This window comes from Chrysemys picta, chromosome 3 (assembly GCF_011386835.1).
Source record: "Chrysemys picta bellii isolate R12L10 chromosome 3, ASM1138683v2, whole genome shotgun sequence".
In the NCBI taxonomy this organism is placed as follows: domain Eukaryota; kingdom Metazoa; phylum Chordata; order Testudines; family Emydidae; genus Chrysemys; species Chrysemys picta.
Genome location: NC_088793.1, coordinates 168,978,002 through 168,996,671, shown reverse-complemented (window position 1 = coordinate 168,996,671; position 18,670 = coordinate 168,978,002). Strand labels below are relative to the sequence as shown.

The 18,670-nt window shown below is 40.7% G+C and overlaps 1 protein-coding gene across 15 annotated transcripts; it reads right to left on the bottom strand.

Moving 5' to 3' along the window:
• Window positions 1–324: 324 nt before the first annotated feature.
• Window positions 325–17,553, bottom strand: LOC101940567 (uncharacterized). Of its 15 annotated transcripts, XR_010599903.1 has the most exons (9): window positions 17,374–17,513; window positions 11,793–11,885; window positions 11,620–11,696; window positions 10,630–10,853; window positions 5,568–5,699; window positions 5,265–5,415; window positions 2,484–2,562; window positions 1,184–1,251; window positions 325–1,044 (listed from the first exon to the last, which is right to left on the bottom strand). XR_010599903.1 is itself a non-coding variant. In XM_065589512.1 (7 exons), the coding sequence occupies exons 4-7, from the start codon at window positions 10,665–10,667 to the stop codon at window positions 4,877–4,879; spliced, it is 372 nt and encodes a 123-aa protein (XP_065445584.1). In that variant the 5' UTR covers window positions 10,668–10,853; window positions 11,620–11,696; window positions 11,793–11,885; window positions 17,374–17,521; the 3' UTR covers window positions 2,946–4,876. The 15 variants fall into 15 exon arrangements, 4 of the variants coding, with proteins under 4 accessions (XP_065445584.1, XP_065445585.1, XP_065445586.1 ...); XR_010599905.1 differs by lacking the exons at window positions 325–1,044; window positions 1,184–1,251; window positions 2,484–2,562 and adding exons at window positions 2,946–4,964; window positions 16,388–16,831 and having other exon boundaries at window positions 5,265–5,378; window positions 5,568–5,728; window positions 17,374–17,521; XR_010599899.1 differs by lacking the exons at window positions 325–1,044; window positions 1,184–1,251; window positions 2,484–2,562 and adding exons at window positions 2,946–4,964; window positions 16,388–16,831 and having other exon boundaries at window positions 5,568–5,728; window positions 17,374–17,505.
• Between the last annotated feature and the right edge of the window lie 1,117 nt (window positions 17,554–18,670).

Sequence of the window (18,670 nt, the reverse complement as noted above, 5' to 3'; positions counted from 1 at the left end):
GGGGGGAGAGGGGCTGCACACTCTGATGGATCAAAGCAAATTCGATACAACACGGTTTCACCTATAACGCAGTAAGATTTTTTGGCTCCCGTGGACAGAGTTATATTGAGGTAGAGGTGTATTAGTATAGATTACAAATCCTCTATACTCCTGAAGCCATACCTGAAAGCAACAGAGGACATAAATAGGCATGTAAACAAACCCATTATATGATCTTTCCACTAATGCTGATCTGCTTTCTCCAAAACTAAGAAAGACTACACTACAGATATCACATGCACAGTAAAAACCTCAGGGATCATCATACAAGAATTCTGGTTCTTATAAATAACTTAGTTTATTAAATCAAGTTAAAAAAACCATTCAGTCATAAAGGGTTGAAAGCAGATTCCCAAATGCAAATTTTCCCCACTTACACTGTTTTTCAGAGTACAATATTTCTATACAGCAAAGGGAGGGAAAAAAAGACAAGGCAGCATTAAGAGAATTTTATTTTTGCTTCCTTAAAAAAAACACTTACTTTTTACACTTACTGACTCAATGCTCCGTGCTCAACTTGCTAGGTGTATTTCAAAGTAATATTATTTAATAGAATAATAAATTGAAGAATTAAAAATCTATCCAACTAATATCATATAATATTATTTGACAGTATATAATCAACATTTCATATCCTTGTGATAGGTGTCCCTATCACATCAGATTTTGTGTTCGTTTCTTCTTTGAAACTTTTTTTTTAAATTACATACTAATTACTCTCAATCTCTTAGATATTAGAAAAGCAAGCTCTTGCTAATTGTAAATAATGAAAACTGTGAACAGCATTTTAATAAGTGCTATTAAAAATAAGGTGTTTTTTTCCCCCCAAACTGCTACAGGAAAATAAAAACTAGCATCTCACCTTTCTGTATAGAGGAAGTTGTTAATCCCTGCACTACAAAAGAGTTACATCATTACTGAATGAGTTTATCAAAACTAGTGGAGAGAGTTCTTTAGGATACTTATAATTTTGACTAGATGCTCCTTCAAACAGTGATGGTCCATCTGGTGAGAAATTAGAGATAAGAAGCAGAAAGATTAGTTTTGCTGCCAAAAAAAACTGCCATAAACTTTTCAAAGAAAACTGAGTTCTACAAAATAAAAAGGGGGGAGAAGAAGAGAGGAAATGAAAGATAAAATTTACCTTTTTACCTATCTTCTGCCAAAGTAGTCAGTGCACAAATCTCAGAAGATTATGGTAATCCTAGTACACTAAACAGAGTGTATGAATGTACATAGTGGCTTTTATAAACAATTGTCTTTTCACTTGCTTCTCATTCAAATCTGTATAACCAATTTGGTTTGTCTGATATTTTCTGTTAATGTATCACATCCTAATAGTCATGCAATATATCTGGGCTTGAAAAGTTAACCTCAGAAGTCCTCACCAAAACACTTTAAAAGAAGAAAACGGACATACAATAGGCCTAATCCTCCTTGCTGCTTGAAAACCCCTTTACAATATTTTTTGGGGGGAAAAATCCCTTCTCTCAATTTAGAGAAAATAAATTTTACTGTTATACTGAAACTATATCTGAAAAGACCCCTTGGGTTTTGTTTTTTATTTTGTTTTTTTCCAGTTGGTGCACTAGAAACAGGACACTGATAGCAAGAATGAACAGTTCTGTAAGTCATCAATTAAGCTGACTGTTTTAGTATGGATACTGTACTGTTTATTTTTATATAAATTTGGTATTAATAACTACTACTTCAGAACAGTATATCTCAGACAGCCTGTGCAAATGCTGTATTTTGGATCACAACAAAATAATGTTTTAAAGTTTAATTAATTTTTTTAAACAAAAAAATGCAGATGACAGGAAAACTTTCCCACTGAATATCAGTTTTAAAATAAGAGACACTACCTATTTATACACATACTTAGAACTATAAGTCATCACTGGCATTCTATTCTGTATTCTAATGTACAGTATTCATACTTCTTTCCTAAAAAGTTTGGTAGTACTTTGCAGAAAACTTAAGTGCTTCTACAATATTCTTATACTAACTGTACATTACAGTAATTAAAGTATAAGAAATTAAGAGTCATAATGAACATACCAAACTTTTGTTCCTTGAACTCAACAGAATTTCCAGCTTGAATTTCAGCTCTGCCATTCATAGTTTCCCCATAGCAAAAATTCCAAGAGTTCAAAATAGAGATCTCAATAGTGAAAACAAGTGAAATAGTTTCTAAATTTAGAAATTACTACTAGAACAAACGAAGGACATTATAGTAACTGACTCCAGAACTATTGTTTGGCATATACTGCAACACAAGATAAAGAACAGAAGCTTTAGTATTAAATTTCTCACCACATTTTCTCTTGGCTAAACTAGTTACTAAACACATGTACATTTGTCAGAAAAATTTGCCTAAATAATTTTTTAGACTGTAAAGGACAGAGAAATTATGGATGATAAAGTTTTTAAAATGTTCTCACCTCAGATAAGTCTTGTTGTAGGCTCTCCAAAAGGTCTGCATACCATCTCCAATTGGCCTCAAAGGGTGACTATGTTACCCTTTAGAAGATAATAATAGCATATTTTTTTCACCATACTACAAACAGAATTAGATTTAAAACCTATCAAGTCACTTAGCAGAGTAAGGTAGAGGTTAACACTATGTTTTATAAAATATGTATATAAAAGAAAATAAACCAAAACATGCACGAAAAGCTTTACTTAATAGTATAGTAAAGATCATGGCCAAAATGACTAATGTTTAATAAACCCATGCCCCAATATGCAACACTGAATATTAAATATTGTATAAATATTCTGATTTCTCAAGAATAAAATGTGAACGGTAAATATTAGCTTTCAGGAAAAGTTAAGTACATTGAGAATCAGAATTGCTATGAACCAGCTATAAATTTACTAATAAAAATATTGTACTTCAAGAATTTTGATAATGATTTACTGGAAGCCAGGTGTAAAGTGGGAAATACCCACCTATTTTTACGCTCTCATACCTCAATTTATTGCTTTCTTCATATATTACATTTTGCTTGCAGGCTTTGGACCCAGTGAAGGGATTGCTTAAGTTAAAAAGCCCCACCTGCACCAAACTGCTAAAAAATATTTAATTTAACCCTCAGCACAAAAGAACACAGCACGTTTTAAGGATTAAAATAATTTACAGACTGTGATCATCCTTGAAGTTAAACAGCACTGTTTCAAAATATTACAATTACATCTATAATTTCAACAGCAACAAGCAACACAAAATTACAGGTTTCACTATTTTGAAATCTATTTTTTTTCACATTAACAAAGTTAAATTAACTGTTAGGGTGATTATACAGTGATCCATACGTTTAACAGCATGAACAATTATGATTTTTAACAATACTGTGTGTTAGCATAGTTTGAAGTAACTGACATTTTAATTTGATTTTATGCTGTGGGTGATGCAAATGCATACACCAGTTGTACTATACAATTGGTCAAGTGTTCAGTTACACACTTTGTTTAGAAATTACAGTTACTTACACAACTGGACATTTAAACAATGAGGTCAAGCTGTGTATAAAGAACAATTATCATAACATTAAAAACAGTCCACAGCTGTTTTTTAAGTTCATTCATGAACTACTGACACTTTTCGAAATTAACATTCACAAATTTCTGTTTAACCATTACATTTAGTGTTTAAGGTAACTAGAGCCCTGCGTGGATACAAAAGGTGTATCCGCATCCAATCCGCAAAAATTGTCTGTGGATATCCGTGGATTTGCAGGGCTCTAAACAGATCCACAGGTCACTGCACAGCAGGGACACAGGGCTGTGTCAAGCCCCAACCCTCAATCACTCCCCACTCCCTGATTTCTCCCCAGAGACCTCCTGCCCTGTCCCCTGCTCCGCCCTTGCCGTACCTCCTTCCCCGCTCCTGACAGGGAGGCTACAATTCTGGGCCCTTCTATGCAGCACCGCCCTTCCCGTGGGGGGCACGGACGCCCCTATGCAGTTGCGGAGGCTCTAATGCACACAGCTATTACCGCCTGCTCATTTAAAGAACAAACACACCTTCAAAATGGCGCTAGGCTTACTCCCTTCTGGGAGTTGTAGTGCCCAGCTTGCTTGGAGGGAGGAGGTAAACTACAACTCCCAGAATGCTCAGCCCACTGCTGCATGATTTAGAGCGCGGAGGTGGAGCCTGCAGGCTGGGTGACAGCCTCTCCATTCCGGTGAGTGTGTGCTGCAGACCCCTGTGTGGATACAAAATTTGTATCCGCATCTGAGCTGCGAGCAGCAAAAATGGTCTGTGGATATCCGTGGATAGAAAGCAGATTCCCGCGGATGTGCAGGGCTCTACAGGTAACACTTCAAAATGTAGTACAGTATACTCTTCCCAAATATTAAGCAGTTGGCTGCATTTACTGTTATAAAATTTGTAAGTGATTTCAAACCCTTCAAAAGAGTTCATGTTTATACACACAAAGTCATAGCATTAAAACAAATTCACGTTCTACACTAAAAAAAGCTGCACACAACTGTCAAAAGAAATCAGTTTTGTATATTAAATGAAGGCTTGACCTATTGTAACAGACGTGTTTTTCCTTTTACGTTTAGTGTGCAGGAGTCAGTGTCCATAAAGCCTAGGCTTAAAAAGGATATGATTGAAAAAAGTCCAAGGAGTCACAGATTTTTTTTTTTAATATATGGCTTTTGCCAACTGATGTATGAGGGCTGCTGGAAAATATTAGTTGTCTAAGTTCAATTAATATTCTTTACCATCTTTAACGTTTTATAGGCAGTTCTTAGTCCAGCCATTTCAAATGGTTTTAAGATAACAAGAAAGCGCCCTGCTATACAATTTAAAGAATAAGCCTCTTTAATAGTGTCTGCCACCTGGTGGTCCAGGCCATCTCTGGCCCCGTCCAGGTGGCGGAGGGAATGGTACATCGGGTCCATTGGGAAAGCTGTGTAAAAGGATAAAATAATAATTGTTTTTTCCCCTCAAGATAACTGCTTTAAAATAACAAAAGAGTTACAACACTACATTACAATTTGGATTTAAACTTATTTTGTTCTTAGCAATCTCATGCATACTTAAAAGTCTTCCACAGCAGTTAAAATTACTACAACAATGGAATCTGAAATGTTTACATAGCATATGGCCCTTGATTTTAATACTTGCAAGAGACAGCTTTAAAATTACTGCAATTTTAGGTTTCAAATAAAATTAATTTTAAAAAGACAAAACAAAGAAACATTCTTACCTTCTTGGTGGAGGGAATCGACCTCTTGGCATCTGCAGCATCCCTCTGGCTCTGGAGTGGGGTGGCCTGCCTCTGAAGCCCATTGGTCCTGGTGGTGGTGGAGGAAGTCCATGTCTGCACAGACAAGTCCAATCAAACAATCTCATATTGCCTAAAAAAAAAAAAATAAAAAAAAAAAACACACACCACACTCTGGGTTTCTTCCTATGTAAACCAATTTCTCACTTAGAGAAACAGGACTACAGCACTACACATCCATCGTTTTTAAACAAACACCTTTCTATCAATGTTATCAAAACTAACCTTGGTGGTGGAAGTGAGAAAGGATCTCTCATCATTCCTCTCAGGGGTGGGAGTGATAAAAGAGGTGGCCCCCCTCTGCCTCCTCTTTGGCCTCGGGGGTCAGGATATGGATGCATTCTTCCTATCCCACGTCTGGAAAGACACTTGTTTTCAATACAGATCTGAAAGTTAAGTTGTATTTATTTCATTGTACAGTTATAATGATGCAATAATATAAAGTGAAGACTGTAAAAACCCATAGTAGGGACTGCTCCTGGAACTATTAAGAAGGGATGAATAAATTGTCTAACATTATTCAAAAGATGTATGTCTACTGCCAAGCTGCAAGAAAAAACATGACTACTTACTAATACTATACAACGTTTACTAAAATTAGAGATGGATGGAATGCCAAATGAATATAATGAAAATAAAGAGGTTTTATGTTTAATCAATCAGCTATTTGCAAGGAGTCTCTCGCCAGCTTCTTACCATCTTGTTCAAGGAAAGTTACATGTAATGTTACCTGTTTTCTATGGAGTGATTCTTTATTGGGCTACTGAAGTTAAGTGTTTGTAGCTTTTTAAATTTGTTTTTTCTTTTGTTAAAGCAACATATGGTTGAATAGGTTACTGGTTTCAATTTCTGCTTCTCATTTTGGGGTGACATTTACTAACCCTTTTTGCTTCATGTTTCTATAGGTTATAGTGGCCAGCAATTATAAGTGTTCTTTTTTCATGCAAGTCTAGTTCACTAGTGCTTACATACTATATGCTATAGACAACTGTAAGATAAATTCATTATAGCTCCCCTTTCCTACTTCCAAAAGATTTTGTGTTAAGCATAACTTTACAACCATGTAGAGAAATTTACATAGCTTGGTTCCATAAAGAAGAATTGTTTAGAGTAAATTTGTCTATGGAAGTAAATGAGAAGCAATGGCCTATGCTTCATATTCTTCATAGTGATATTACGATATGATTATGGCATAACTATTATGTATTTTATGCGATAGGTCATGTAAGATATCATTGAAAACGTTATGATTCACTGAATATGATTATCCTATTTGTATACATGTATCATTTTGGAATCTGAAATTAGGAATATTGTCTATGCATTTATTGCAAATGTGTTTACATCTGGGGAACGCCCACTAGACAGAATGCAACCAGTCTAGATGGCTGGTTGAAAATGGCCATTAGGGAAAACAATAGGTCTTAGAAGATGCTAATCTCCCACTGGGGAGCCCTCCTGAGGACGCTACAAACAGCCTCTGAGTCATGGCTGCTGTGTCCCTATAGGTGCATGTGACTAAGTCACCTGGTACTGGACTCCATCTTGGAATACCAGTGTTTTTCCACTGACCGGGCATGGAAACGAAGAGGGGAGAAAAAGGATTCCCACCATATGCAAAAGCTATTTAAGGCAGGGGAGTGACATCATCATGTTTCTTCACTGACTTCCTGCCCAAGAAGATTGCTGGAAACACCTGAGAAACAAAGACTGGACTAGGGGCTGAACCCAGGCTAGAGAGATTTCTAGCCTGTGTAAGGAATACCTGGAGTTTTAAGCTGCAAGCAAGTGCAGCTTGCTCTCAAGAATCTCTGCAAACTGCCTAAAACAACAATTAGGGTGATAATTTGCTAGTCATATCCAATCTTTTTAGTATATTAAGCTTAGATTGCGTTTTGTTTATTTGCTAGGTAATCTGCTTTGATCTGTTTGCTATCCCTTATAATCACTTAAAATCTATCTTTTGTAGTTAATAAACTTGTTTTTGTTTTGTCTAAAACCAGTGTGTGGAAATCATAACGGGGGGGACAGAAAGCTGTTGCATATCTTCCTCCACATTGAAAGGGGGCAAATTTCATGAGCTTATGCTGTACAGTTCCCTGTGCAGCCCAAGACAGTATAATTTTGGGTTTGCACTCCAGAAGGGGTGTGTGCCTTAGGAACTGGAAGTGCCTTAGCTGGGCCTTCCCATGCAGAGCTAATCTCAGCATCTGTGTATAGCTGCAGCTGGGTGTGTCCCTACCTGTATGTTTGCTGGAGGGGGCTTGAGGGCCTGTCACAGCAGTACAGTGTAAAGGGAGCCCAGACTGGTGAGTCAGTATGCAACAGTTCCAGGTGGCACCCCGGGAGGGGAACCCGTCACAGTAGGGTCACAAGGGAAGACAAAAAATAAGGAGCCTCCATATTCTGTAAGGCATGCTGGCCTTCCCAGTTAGGGTGAGATTGTGGAGTGAGACCTGAAGGGCAGATCCCACCTGCTGTGCTGCCTTGTTGCATCACTCAACCAAAGGGACAGTTCCTGAAAGAGGGCTTTGATTGGGTAACCATTGTCCCTGCAACAGACTCCGGGGTTGGCTGCTGGGGCACTGAACAGTTAACAAGAGAGTCATGAAGAGAAAAAGATGACCCCTTCCTGCTCTGCCCTCCACTGCAAAACACTACAGCAAGATGCTATTGTTGCTCTGCAATCCCTCTTTATGGTAAGACTCTTGGCTCTGGTTTTTTTTCCAAAACTACAATGGCTTTATGCTTGGGTGAGTTTTTCTTTTTGTAGATGTTAGGAATATTCTCCTTTTTCCTTCCCTCTCACCTTCACCACTGGCAATTGAGGGTGCTCTTCCTTGCATCTTCCTGGCATCCCCACTTCACAGGTGATGCTTGGAAGAAGTATGTTGTAGGGAGTGTTTAGTGCAAGAGGGCTGGGAGAAAAGATCCTTGAGTTTTAATCTCAACTCTTCTTCAGCAGATCACCTCTGTGCCTTTGGGCAAGTCATTCAACCTATGTCTGAATTTTCAAATCTGGGAAATGAATGTAATAATATTTTGACAATAATACTGTCTTTTTTTTTTTTTTTGTGAGAGCGAGAGCAGGTGCCCTTATCTGTCTAGCTGCAAGACCCCATGGTTTTGGTTTTGTGAGCCACTATTCTGCAAAACTGTCTATAGGGGAAATTCCTCCAGCGAGAATAGTGTCTTTTACAACAATCTCCCCACCAAGAGATCAGCAAGTCCCCGCTACCGACTCACTCCCACATCGGAGAAAGTTGCATTTGTGCTTTTATTTTCTCCTTCTACCACACACAGAAGTTTACACAGTTTAAGTCTCCTTAATGAAGAATTGCTTTTAGTAAATTTGCCCGTGGAGACATTGTAGCCTGATTTAGGGGTACTGATAATATTAATTTGGATAATATGGGGATTTATTAATTTAATTTTATCTTAATAATAATATTAATAATCATCGTCATCCATATTAATTAGTATGGGTTTTAGGCTCGCCAATCTGTTTGATCAGAAGATAAATGTTCTTGTCCTGAATCAGGCTCCACAGAATTTATAATGGACCCTTGGGGATATGACAGGAAGCTCACACTGAGACAGATATAGCCTTAAAGATTTTTTATTAAAATTAATAATAGTAAGTAAATGGTAAAATACCCAGAGTTACAACTATCAGAAGGGTCTGCGGCTGACAAAGTGGGTATTCACCCACGAAAGCTTATGCTCAATACATCTGTTAGTCTTAAAGGTGCCACAGGACTCTCTGTTGCTTTTTACAGTTACAAAGTTACAATTGCATTACTGCTATTCAAAAGATACATATGATAATATAGTATTATATGCAACAAAGCTTTGGTTAACATACTTACACCCTTCCTTGATAACCTGGTGGTAAGAGACACAGGAACAGACTTGTGGTTCAGGTTTCTCAATTCTTGAGTGAGGGATGCAGTGCTTAGAAAATGCTAAGAGCTATCAAAGCTGACTAGGGTTTACTTGACTAACAAACTTAAATCAAAACCTAATAAACAAACTAAGAATAAAACATAGGGAAACCAAGCTTAGCCTAGTTCCTTTGAAACTTGAAGTTTAAGAAGAACAAGTATAGCCTACTAATAGTAGCAGTCATCGTAGATAGATAGAATAGATAGAGTGGAGGAAGTAAGTGAGAATAGAGATGGAGTAAAGTGAGAACTGGAGATACTCTATTGAGGTGGATTACCTCTTTTATAGGGAAAATGCCGGAAATCCTTCCTCTTATGCCCAAATTTCATTTCTCACCCACAGAAGTGTTAGGGTACACTTACCCTATAGGCTAGTATGCATGTGCGTATTGATGACAGGTATGTACGCACATCAGTCTCTTGTGGTGTACTTGTTAAGTCTGTGGGTACAACATTGAACCCCCCCCCCCCCCCGCTCCCCATGCCATTCTCCATTGTCTATTGGTTTAAATGAAAGGTCATGGACATAGGCGTGGGTACTCATCTATTTAGGTAACAAGATATAGGTCAACTTTGCTTTCTGAGTAAAAGGTCTTAATATAGATATGCTAACTTTGCTTTAGCTTAACATACAGGATATGGCCTGTAGGTCTCTTGCATTACAGCCAAACTTACTTTAATATAAATCTATAAACCTACTACAATAAACCAAATACTTAAACTATAAGAAAAGATATATATATATCTTGCAAGCAAGCAGGTTAGTCCTATAGGCTACAGACATAAGAGGGCCAATTGGACTATTTTACTTTTCAAGCTGTGGGACTGCAATGAAAGAGAAAGAATAAGCAGTTTCCATGTCCTTTAATTAAATTTGTATCTCTAAACATGCCTATTTCATTACTACATTAAGTGAGTATATAGACCTATATACACACCTTGTGCTACTATCCTGGTATAATTGTTAACACATCTGTAAGTACGACAGACAATACATCCACATTCAAAGTGCGACAAGTATTTAAGTGTTGTACTGTTATGAATGTTATCTGTCACACAAGATCAAAAAGACATTAATTTCAAAAGTAAATATGTCTTTGAGAAGTTCACAACTGAAAGCTTCATTTATGAAAATATAGATTAACTTAGATGAAGTGACCCTTAACTTCAACAATAGATTTCAAGGCTATCCCAACCATTCATCACTGTCTTTGAAAGCATTCCATTTTATTTGTAAAATTCAATGTTTACCTTAGGTGGACCAATCTATAACATATCATAAAACGCCCCTTCTTGAGAAAGTCAACAATGCAATAAAAAATTATTAGTTTGCCAAGTATTACCTCATGGGCCCAATGCCATTAATTGTTTTGCCTCGCATTTTCCCTCTGACATATGAAAGCTGTCCCTTGTTTCCAAAATCTCTGCCACCTCTTCCTCTGCCCCGACCTCTTGGTCCCCTGAATGTAAAGGCAGGAAACAAATGAAGGCAATTACCTTTGCTCTGATAACTAAATTACTACATCTCCATTAACAAACTGTTCCATATAAACTGCCCGCTGACACACTGCACAATGCTTATTAGTTTACATTTTTTAACTTGCATTCTACTTTTTTTAAACCATGCATTCTTCTCTGATTGTAATCCTGTTGCTGCATGGACATGATCCAAAGCTGACTAATGTCAATGGAAAAACACCCAATGATTTCAGTGGGCTTTGGATTAGGCCCTAATTGAGTACATGTTGAACAGCATTTATTACACTTCTACATTTGCCACAAATTAGAACAGTCATGATGAGAGCTACTGCACATGAATATTCTGGGGAACATGAGTTATCTACAGACAGAAATGTTCATTTTCTGTCAGTGAAATTCACTTTAGTAGAGGGGGTCACGTAAAGCTCTGCTCTGGGGCAAATTTTGCTTCATGTTTATACATTACCATGACCTTTTTCAGTTTTGTAGTTGAGACACCACCACTTTATATATAACAATCATGAGAATAAATATTAGCAATATGCTACAAAAATCAGGGAGTTGCAAACACATTTAAGGGACTGCCAAAACATCATTTTTGAATAAACGTCATACCGCAAGAAAAAGGATACCAGCATTTTCTACTTCATGTACTAGTTCTCAAATTTAGGAAAAAATGGAGAACACCAAATGGACTAATTCAGAGTCTACCAGAAGTTAATGTAACTTTCAAGATACCAGAAAGGAATTTTAGGGCCAGATTGGAAGTGGGCAACCACCAGGAAGGCAGCCACAGTTGAAAAGGGACATGGAAAATAAGATTGAATATGCCATACGTTTTCAAATTCTAACACAGTGTCACCGAAATATTGGGTCCACCTAGCTGAGAGCCAATAACAGCCAGACAGGGATAAGGAAGAGTTGCTTTATTCTGCAGAAGAAAGGAGAGCTTTTCACCTTGGTACAGAAACTCTGTCTTACACACATTTTACAGATCCTCTATACACATTCAGACAAAGGCCCTTACCGTGTTAACACTTGATTGGTGGTTGTCAGACCCGTGCTTTTGCTATCTGGTCAGTGAAAACCGGCTTGGGACCAGCTCCAACTACCTTAAGGCCTTGAAAGGGAAGACAGTTGAAAGTTCAGGCTACTGTGTACTTGAGGTGTCTGCTTCCCCCTAATGGCCGCTGCCTGACATAACGGCTGCTAGCTGTTAAGGGGGGGGGGGGGTCACTAGTAACTTTCACAATAGCACAGGAAAGCAAAGAGTAAAGCAAGCAGCTAGTGTTATATGGTACACAGAAGTTCTTAATGTAAGTATCTGACAAGGTTTTTTTTAATATAAGAATCTTAGATTAATATAAATTCACTAAACCAAGTACTTTTAGATAAAAATGGTTTCTCAAACTATTCTAAAAAAGTAATCTAGTCTACAGAAGAATTACACTTTGAATTTTTGGTGTTTTCATTTTATTTGAAACAGAATATGCATCCTGATTGGTTTCTTAGTAAATTGTCAATCTAGTTAAAGTGAAAATACAGCAATATACATCTCAGCAAACCATACACATGGCTCTTTTAGACTTATATGCAAACCCTTATAAAGAAACTAATGCCTGTGCTAGTTACTTTATTAGATGAATTTAAAATTTTACATTGTTTTATGTTTCAATGCCTTTTTGTGTACATAATTCTACATTTGTAAGTTCAATTTTCATGATAATGAGATTGCAGTACTTGTGTTAAGTGAATTGAAAAATAGTATTTCTTCTGGTTTTTTTTACAGTGCAAATACTTGTAATCAAAAATATAAAGTGAGCACTGTACACTTTGTATTCTGTGTGCAACTGAAATCAATATTTTTGAAAATGTAGAAAACATCCAAAAATATTTAAACAATAATAGAATACCATTTATTTAACGGTGCGATTAATTGCACGATTAATTTTTTTAATAGCTTGACAGCCTTACTATTCTGCAATCACTGTGCCTTTAAACCAGTAATTTCCAATTGTATTCTGTTGACCACTGGTGATGCACAGCCAGCAGACAGTTTATGTTGTCCTGGCTCCTCTTCCTGGTTTCCAAGTGCTTTTGCAGTTGTCTAGGCCAGGTTCTCAAATTGGAGGTCATGACCCCTCAGGGAGTCGCCAGGTTATTACATGGGGGGGTCGCAAGCTTTCAGCCTCCACCCCCAAACCCCACTTTGCCTCCAGCATTTATAATAGTGTTAAATATTTAATTTATGTTTTTAATTTATAAGGGGGGCTGCACTCAGAGGCTTGCTGTGTGAAAGGGGTCACCAGTACAAAAGTTTGAGAACCACGGGTCTAGGCTCTTCCTTCCTCATTACAAAGAAGCAAATGGAAGTAACAAGGTACCACCCTAGCTGCCTCTGTTAGGGACCACTTCTGCATAAAGGGAAATGGAAGCCCTCACAATACAGAGCTACCTGTGGAAATGAAATTTCCAGCCATCAGTAGAAAAGGAATGACCAAGGGAGAGGGGAACAAGATAGACAAGCAGTATATCCTGTGGAGCAGGGAAACACGAGGGAGAATAAATGAAGAACAAAATGCAAGAGCGTGATTAACTTTTTTCCAAAGGGAAAAGACCTCTCGTAGAAGACAACTAAAGAAACATAAATGATTTCCTAAAATTACTTTTCCTTATAAGCAATTTGTCACAGGAATGTTATGCATTTGCTAATGGGAGGGGAAGTGAGAGAGAAGGTGGTCCATGAGGCCCTACTAACATGTAAAACGAGTGCTACAAAATAAAAAAAATAAAAAATAAAGACTTTCAGCTGAAAGTCTGCTTTGGACAGGAATCTAATTGTGTAGCATCCCTCCTTTATTGTACACAAAGTATACCAATTGTGTTCGGTGGGCAGGGCCAGCTCTAGGCACCAGCAAAACAAGCTGGTGCTTGGGGCGGCACATTTTTAGGGGCGGCATGGCCGGCGCCAGAACGCTGCCCCTAAAAATGTGCCCCGGCCGCTCTAGCTCACCTCTGCTGCTGCTGCCACGGCGTGCGAAACAGCTGATTCACGCGCTGCTACTCGCCCTCCCTCCCAGGCTCTCAAACCTGGGAGGGAGGGGGAGAGTCCGAGTGGTCGTTTCGCGCGCCACTGCTCCCCCTCCCTCCCAGGCTTGGGCGCCTGGGAGGGAGGGGGAGAAGCGGCGCCCGCGCCGCGGCCACTCGGAGTTTCCCCCTCCCTCCCAGGCTCTCAAACCTGGGAGGGGGGGGAGACTCCGAGTGGCCGCGGCGCGGGCGCCGTTTCTCCCCTTCCCTCCCTCCTAGGCTTGAGAGCTTTGGGGTAGGAGGCAGGGCTGGGGATTTGGGGAAGGGGCGGAGTTGAGGCGGGGCGGGGTAATTAAAGAACGGGGGAAGGGGGGGGGCGGCCAAAATTGTTTTTGCTTTGGGCGGCAAAAATCCTAGAGCCAGCCCTGTCTGTGGGTATTTAATTTGAAGAAGTTACAAGACAGTGGAAAGTTCAAACTTTCAAATGGCTGGCTGGCTGCCTTATGGAAGATTTTTAAAAAAAAATAAAGTGTAGCTGTCTAGTGGCACACCTATTTGGAAAGAAATAACATTTTCCCCCAGATACGAAAAGTCTGCATTCAGATGAAGCAGAAAGGGTGAGGGCATAGGCGAGAACCAGGAACAAGGAGGAGAGAACACACAAGTGGATGCTACATTGGCTTGTAAAATGAAGTGGGGAAGAAGAAAAAAAAACAGGAGAGGAAAGACAAAATAGATAGCAAGAAGGAACTGACAACATTTAAGTTAGTGGAGTTTTATTTAATACACACTGCTTCATGTCTTTATACAGACACTCCCCCACTTACGCAAGCGGTCCGTTCTGGAACGCCTTGCGTAACTCGAATTTTGCGTAAGTCAGAAACGTATATCCGACAATTACACAAAAATAAACCCTACTGTTTCTAGCTTGCAGAACTTTTTCCGTACGGATTTGCGTAAGTCGGGTTTGCATAACCCGGGGGGCGTCTGTAGTATGTCTCTGGAAGATGTCCCACAGCTAGTGGGACATTAGGGAAGCTGTGCAGACAATGATAGCAGACTGCTGTTGCCGAATGAACTTAGTCACATGGCTGCTTACAGTTGGGCATGTAACCAGGTTAGCAGAGAAGATTTTTTTAAAATTTCAAATCCTTTTCTAGATTTTCTCTCCTGAAATTGACATTCAGGCTCAGACACATCAATACATTCTACTGAATCAAAGGTTTCAGAGTGGTAGCTGTGTTAGTCTGTATCAGCAAAAAGAATGAGGAGTACTTGTGGCACCTTAGAGACTAACAAATTTAACACTTCAACCTCCCTGGACACTCAATTACAGACCTAAAAGTCACAATTCTTCAACAAAAAACCTTCAAAAACAAACTCCAATGAGAAACTGCAGAACTGGAATTAATTTTCAAACTGGACGCCATTTAATAAGGCTTGAATAAAGACTGGGAGTGGATGGGTCATTACACAAACTAAAAACTATTTCCCCTTGCTAATTTTTCCCCTACTGTTACTCACACCTTCTTGTCAACTGTTGGAAATGGGCCATCCTGATTATCACTACAAACTTTTTTTTCTCCTGCTGATAATAGCACACCTTAACTGATCAGTCTTGTTAAGAGTTGGTATGGCAACCCCCATTTTTTCATGTTCTCTGTATATATACACATCTTCCTACTGTATTTTCCACTGCATGCATCTGATGAAGTGGGTTTTAGCCCACAAAAGCTTATGCCCAAATAAATTTGTTATTCTCTAAGGTGCCACAAGTACTCCTTTCTTTTTACTGAATCAAAGACAACTATAAAATACATACATAGGCAACAGTATACACCAGAAAATGACTAAAACATCAAATGTAAAGGAATAGAAACTGGAGTCATCCCAAAATGGCAACAAGAATAACTAATATATCATTTTACTGAGGTATAGTTAGGCCCCTAAAGAGTGCCAATTTAGACTATACTCAAAATACATTTTAAAATTACAATTAAAGATTGTAAATGCAATATAAATTCACTTTGGTTAGTGAGTTTAAAATATATTTATTGAATTGCAGTGGAATAAATACAAATAATATACAACTGAGAAATAGACAAAGGATAGCTTGTGGATAAGGCTATGGGAAAAGATTCAAGAGACCTGGATTCAACTCAGCTCTGCCAGAGACTTCATGTGTGACCTTGGGCAAATCATTTTTTCTTTCTATGCTTCAGCTCCCCATTTGTAAAAAGAGGTTAATACTTTTTTCCCCATCCTTCTTCTGTCTAGTGTATTTTTGACTGTGAGCTCTTCAGGGCAGGGACTCTCTCTTACTATGTATTTATACAGCGCCTAGCACAACAGCACCTTGATCTCTGTTGCAAGTCCAGGTGCTACCCTGCATTCCCTGTAAACTGTGTGTTTGGGCGGCCGCCCAGGAGAGATTCAAGTGCCATGCATTTGATTAGCAGAGCCAGGCATATCCAGCTGGCAGCATATGTTCATTGTAACTTAATCCTCCTTAAATTAACATACTGCCAACACTTTGCTCCTGAGTGAAAGCATTTTAATGTATACGCATTCATTTCACACCTTTAGTTGATTCACCTTAATTTTCCTGAGTGTACCATTGGAGGCAAGCCAAGTGTCTATGCTGCTCTACTACACAACACTTCCCAGCTGGAACAGTACAGAATGAATGGGGTCACATCAGTTCATTCAACTCCTCTCACATTTCTGACCAAGCATCTTGAGGAAAGCGCAGAACAGATGTGATGCTTCTCAGGAGAAACGAACCAGGAGAAAGGAGGGAATGAATGCAGTCTAGCAGCTGTACATAAGGCATCATCAGTGTAGGGCTAATAATACGAATAAACCAAACTAGGAGCAGTGCGTTGATAGCATAGTAATCCACTCCGCAGACGCAGAAGAACAGTAAGCATCTTTGTACCATTTTCTAATAAATCATCTAGTTCACTAAAAAAACAAGCGACAGGGGCATATCCACCGGCGCGCTTTGTGCTCCGAGGTCCGTGGGGTAGAGAGTAAAAGCTAGGAAAACGGGTTACTATTTAAACATTCACTCCCTCCCCCGCCAACAAACATCACATCACACCTCGCCCGGCGACCGCTCAGTGTAAATAGGTGGAGGGACGGGACAGAAGAGGCGGCATCCTATACAATCTGGGGCTCCCATTTCGAGAAGCCAGTGGGTTTTATACCAGCCATAGGACAGCCGGGCCAAGGCTCCTCGGGGGTGTTTTTTTGCTTACTCGCGGAACCCCCCCCCCCAGTTTCAGTGGAGCGACAGCGGCTGAGCGCCCCAGCGGGAGACACGCTGCCGGCGGGGACAACATCCAACCCGCCTCAGGCGCCGGGACACAGACGCTTCGGCCGGAGCGACTCCGGGTCCAAGCAGGGGTCTCCCGGCTGCCGCTGTTAGAGGGGGTGCGGGACGTGCCTGGGGAGGGGTCTGCGCGCTCGCTGGCCTCGGGGCTTGTAACCCCCCGGAGAGCCGGAGGAGGGGATCCGCCCTCAGTCACTGCTGAGGGGAACCAAGGGGGTAAGTGAGAAGTGGGGGCAGCCCCACTCACCGCTCAGGCCCGGTTGCACCGCGCGCTCCCGGGGAAGCGCCAGTCACAGCGGCCAAGGCCCCGCTCCCTGCGCTGCCCGGGCAAGCACCGAGTGTCTCTCGCAGCCCCGACACACAAAGAGCTTCTCAAAATGGCGCCCGAGCCGGACGGTGAGGTTGAGGTGGGAGGCTCCGCCCACCCCATGGCAGGGGCGGAGCTTCTCTCGGCTCGGCCCGGCCCGCGGGGGGGAACGTCACACCCTCCCCCACACCGCTTATTAACGCCTGCGGGCCCAGGCAGCACTGCCGAGCGGGCCGGGAGCGCCCCGCTCAGAGGAAGGGAGGGAGCCGATGTGGCTGCTCTCCCGGAGGTGGCGCTAACTAGTGCCCGTGAGGTCTGACTGCGAGGAGCCGCCCGCCCCTGCCCCCACGGCCGCCGAGCTTCCTCCGTGAAGGGTGGGAGCCGCTGAGTGGGGACCCCAGAGCCGCCTGCACTGCGCGGGCCTGCGCCCTGCTTGGCACCCAGGTGTCAGTGCCCCTCTCGCGACACTCCTGTCCTGGGGACTTGACTAGAGGCTGCAGGGCCAGCCCTAGCGTGGTAAATGGCAGGGCTGCCAGGAGAGGTCGTCATGGTACCCTCGCTGCTCCTGTCCTGTTGCTGCAGGAAATGTGAGAACCAGCTGGGCGCGCACCAGTTTTTTTTTTCACTCCCTCTCTCTCCATTTCCTACCAGCATCCAACTGCGCCGTCCCCGTGAGAATCCCATGCCCCTTATCTCTAGGAGGGTTCCGCCTTTCTTATCCTTGCCTGTTAAAAAGCCACTCCTAGCTCCTTCACTCTGGATGACAAGTGAGAATCCAAGAGCGCTATTTAGGCACGTCTCAGGCCAATTCTGCATCTCCTGCAAGCTGTCGGGACAATAGACTTGCTAGTTGTTGGTATATATGGCATAGCTGGCTGTGCCTTGACTCCTCTGTAACATAGCTGGAAGATAAGCATGCGTACAGCACAAGGATACTGAGACCCTGCACTTCACACACACACACTGCCACTTCTAGTCCAAGGATCCAAAGTAATTTGCAAACATTAATTATCATAATCACAACATTAGTATGCAGTAGGTATCACTGTTACTGACAGATTAAGTCCACTTCAGGTGAGACACAGAGAAATTAAGTAATTTAAGGAATGTCAGATGAGATCTCAGTGGTGGAACTGGAAACTGCAGAAATCTGGACTTCCCATCCCCTGTTCTAAACACTCGACCTGGGTCCCATTCTAGTGAAAAATTACTGTTTTTTATGCAAGTTATTTCCTAC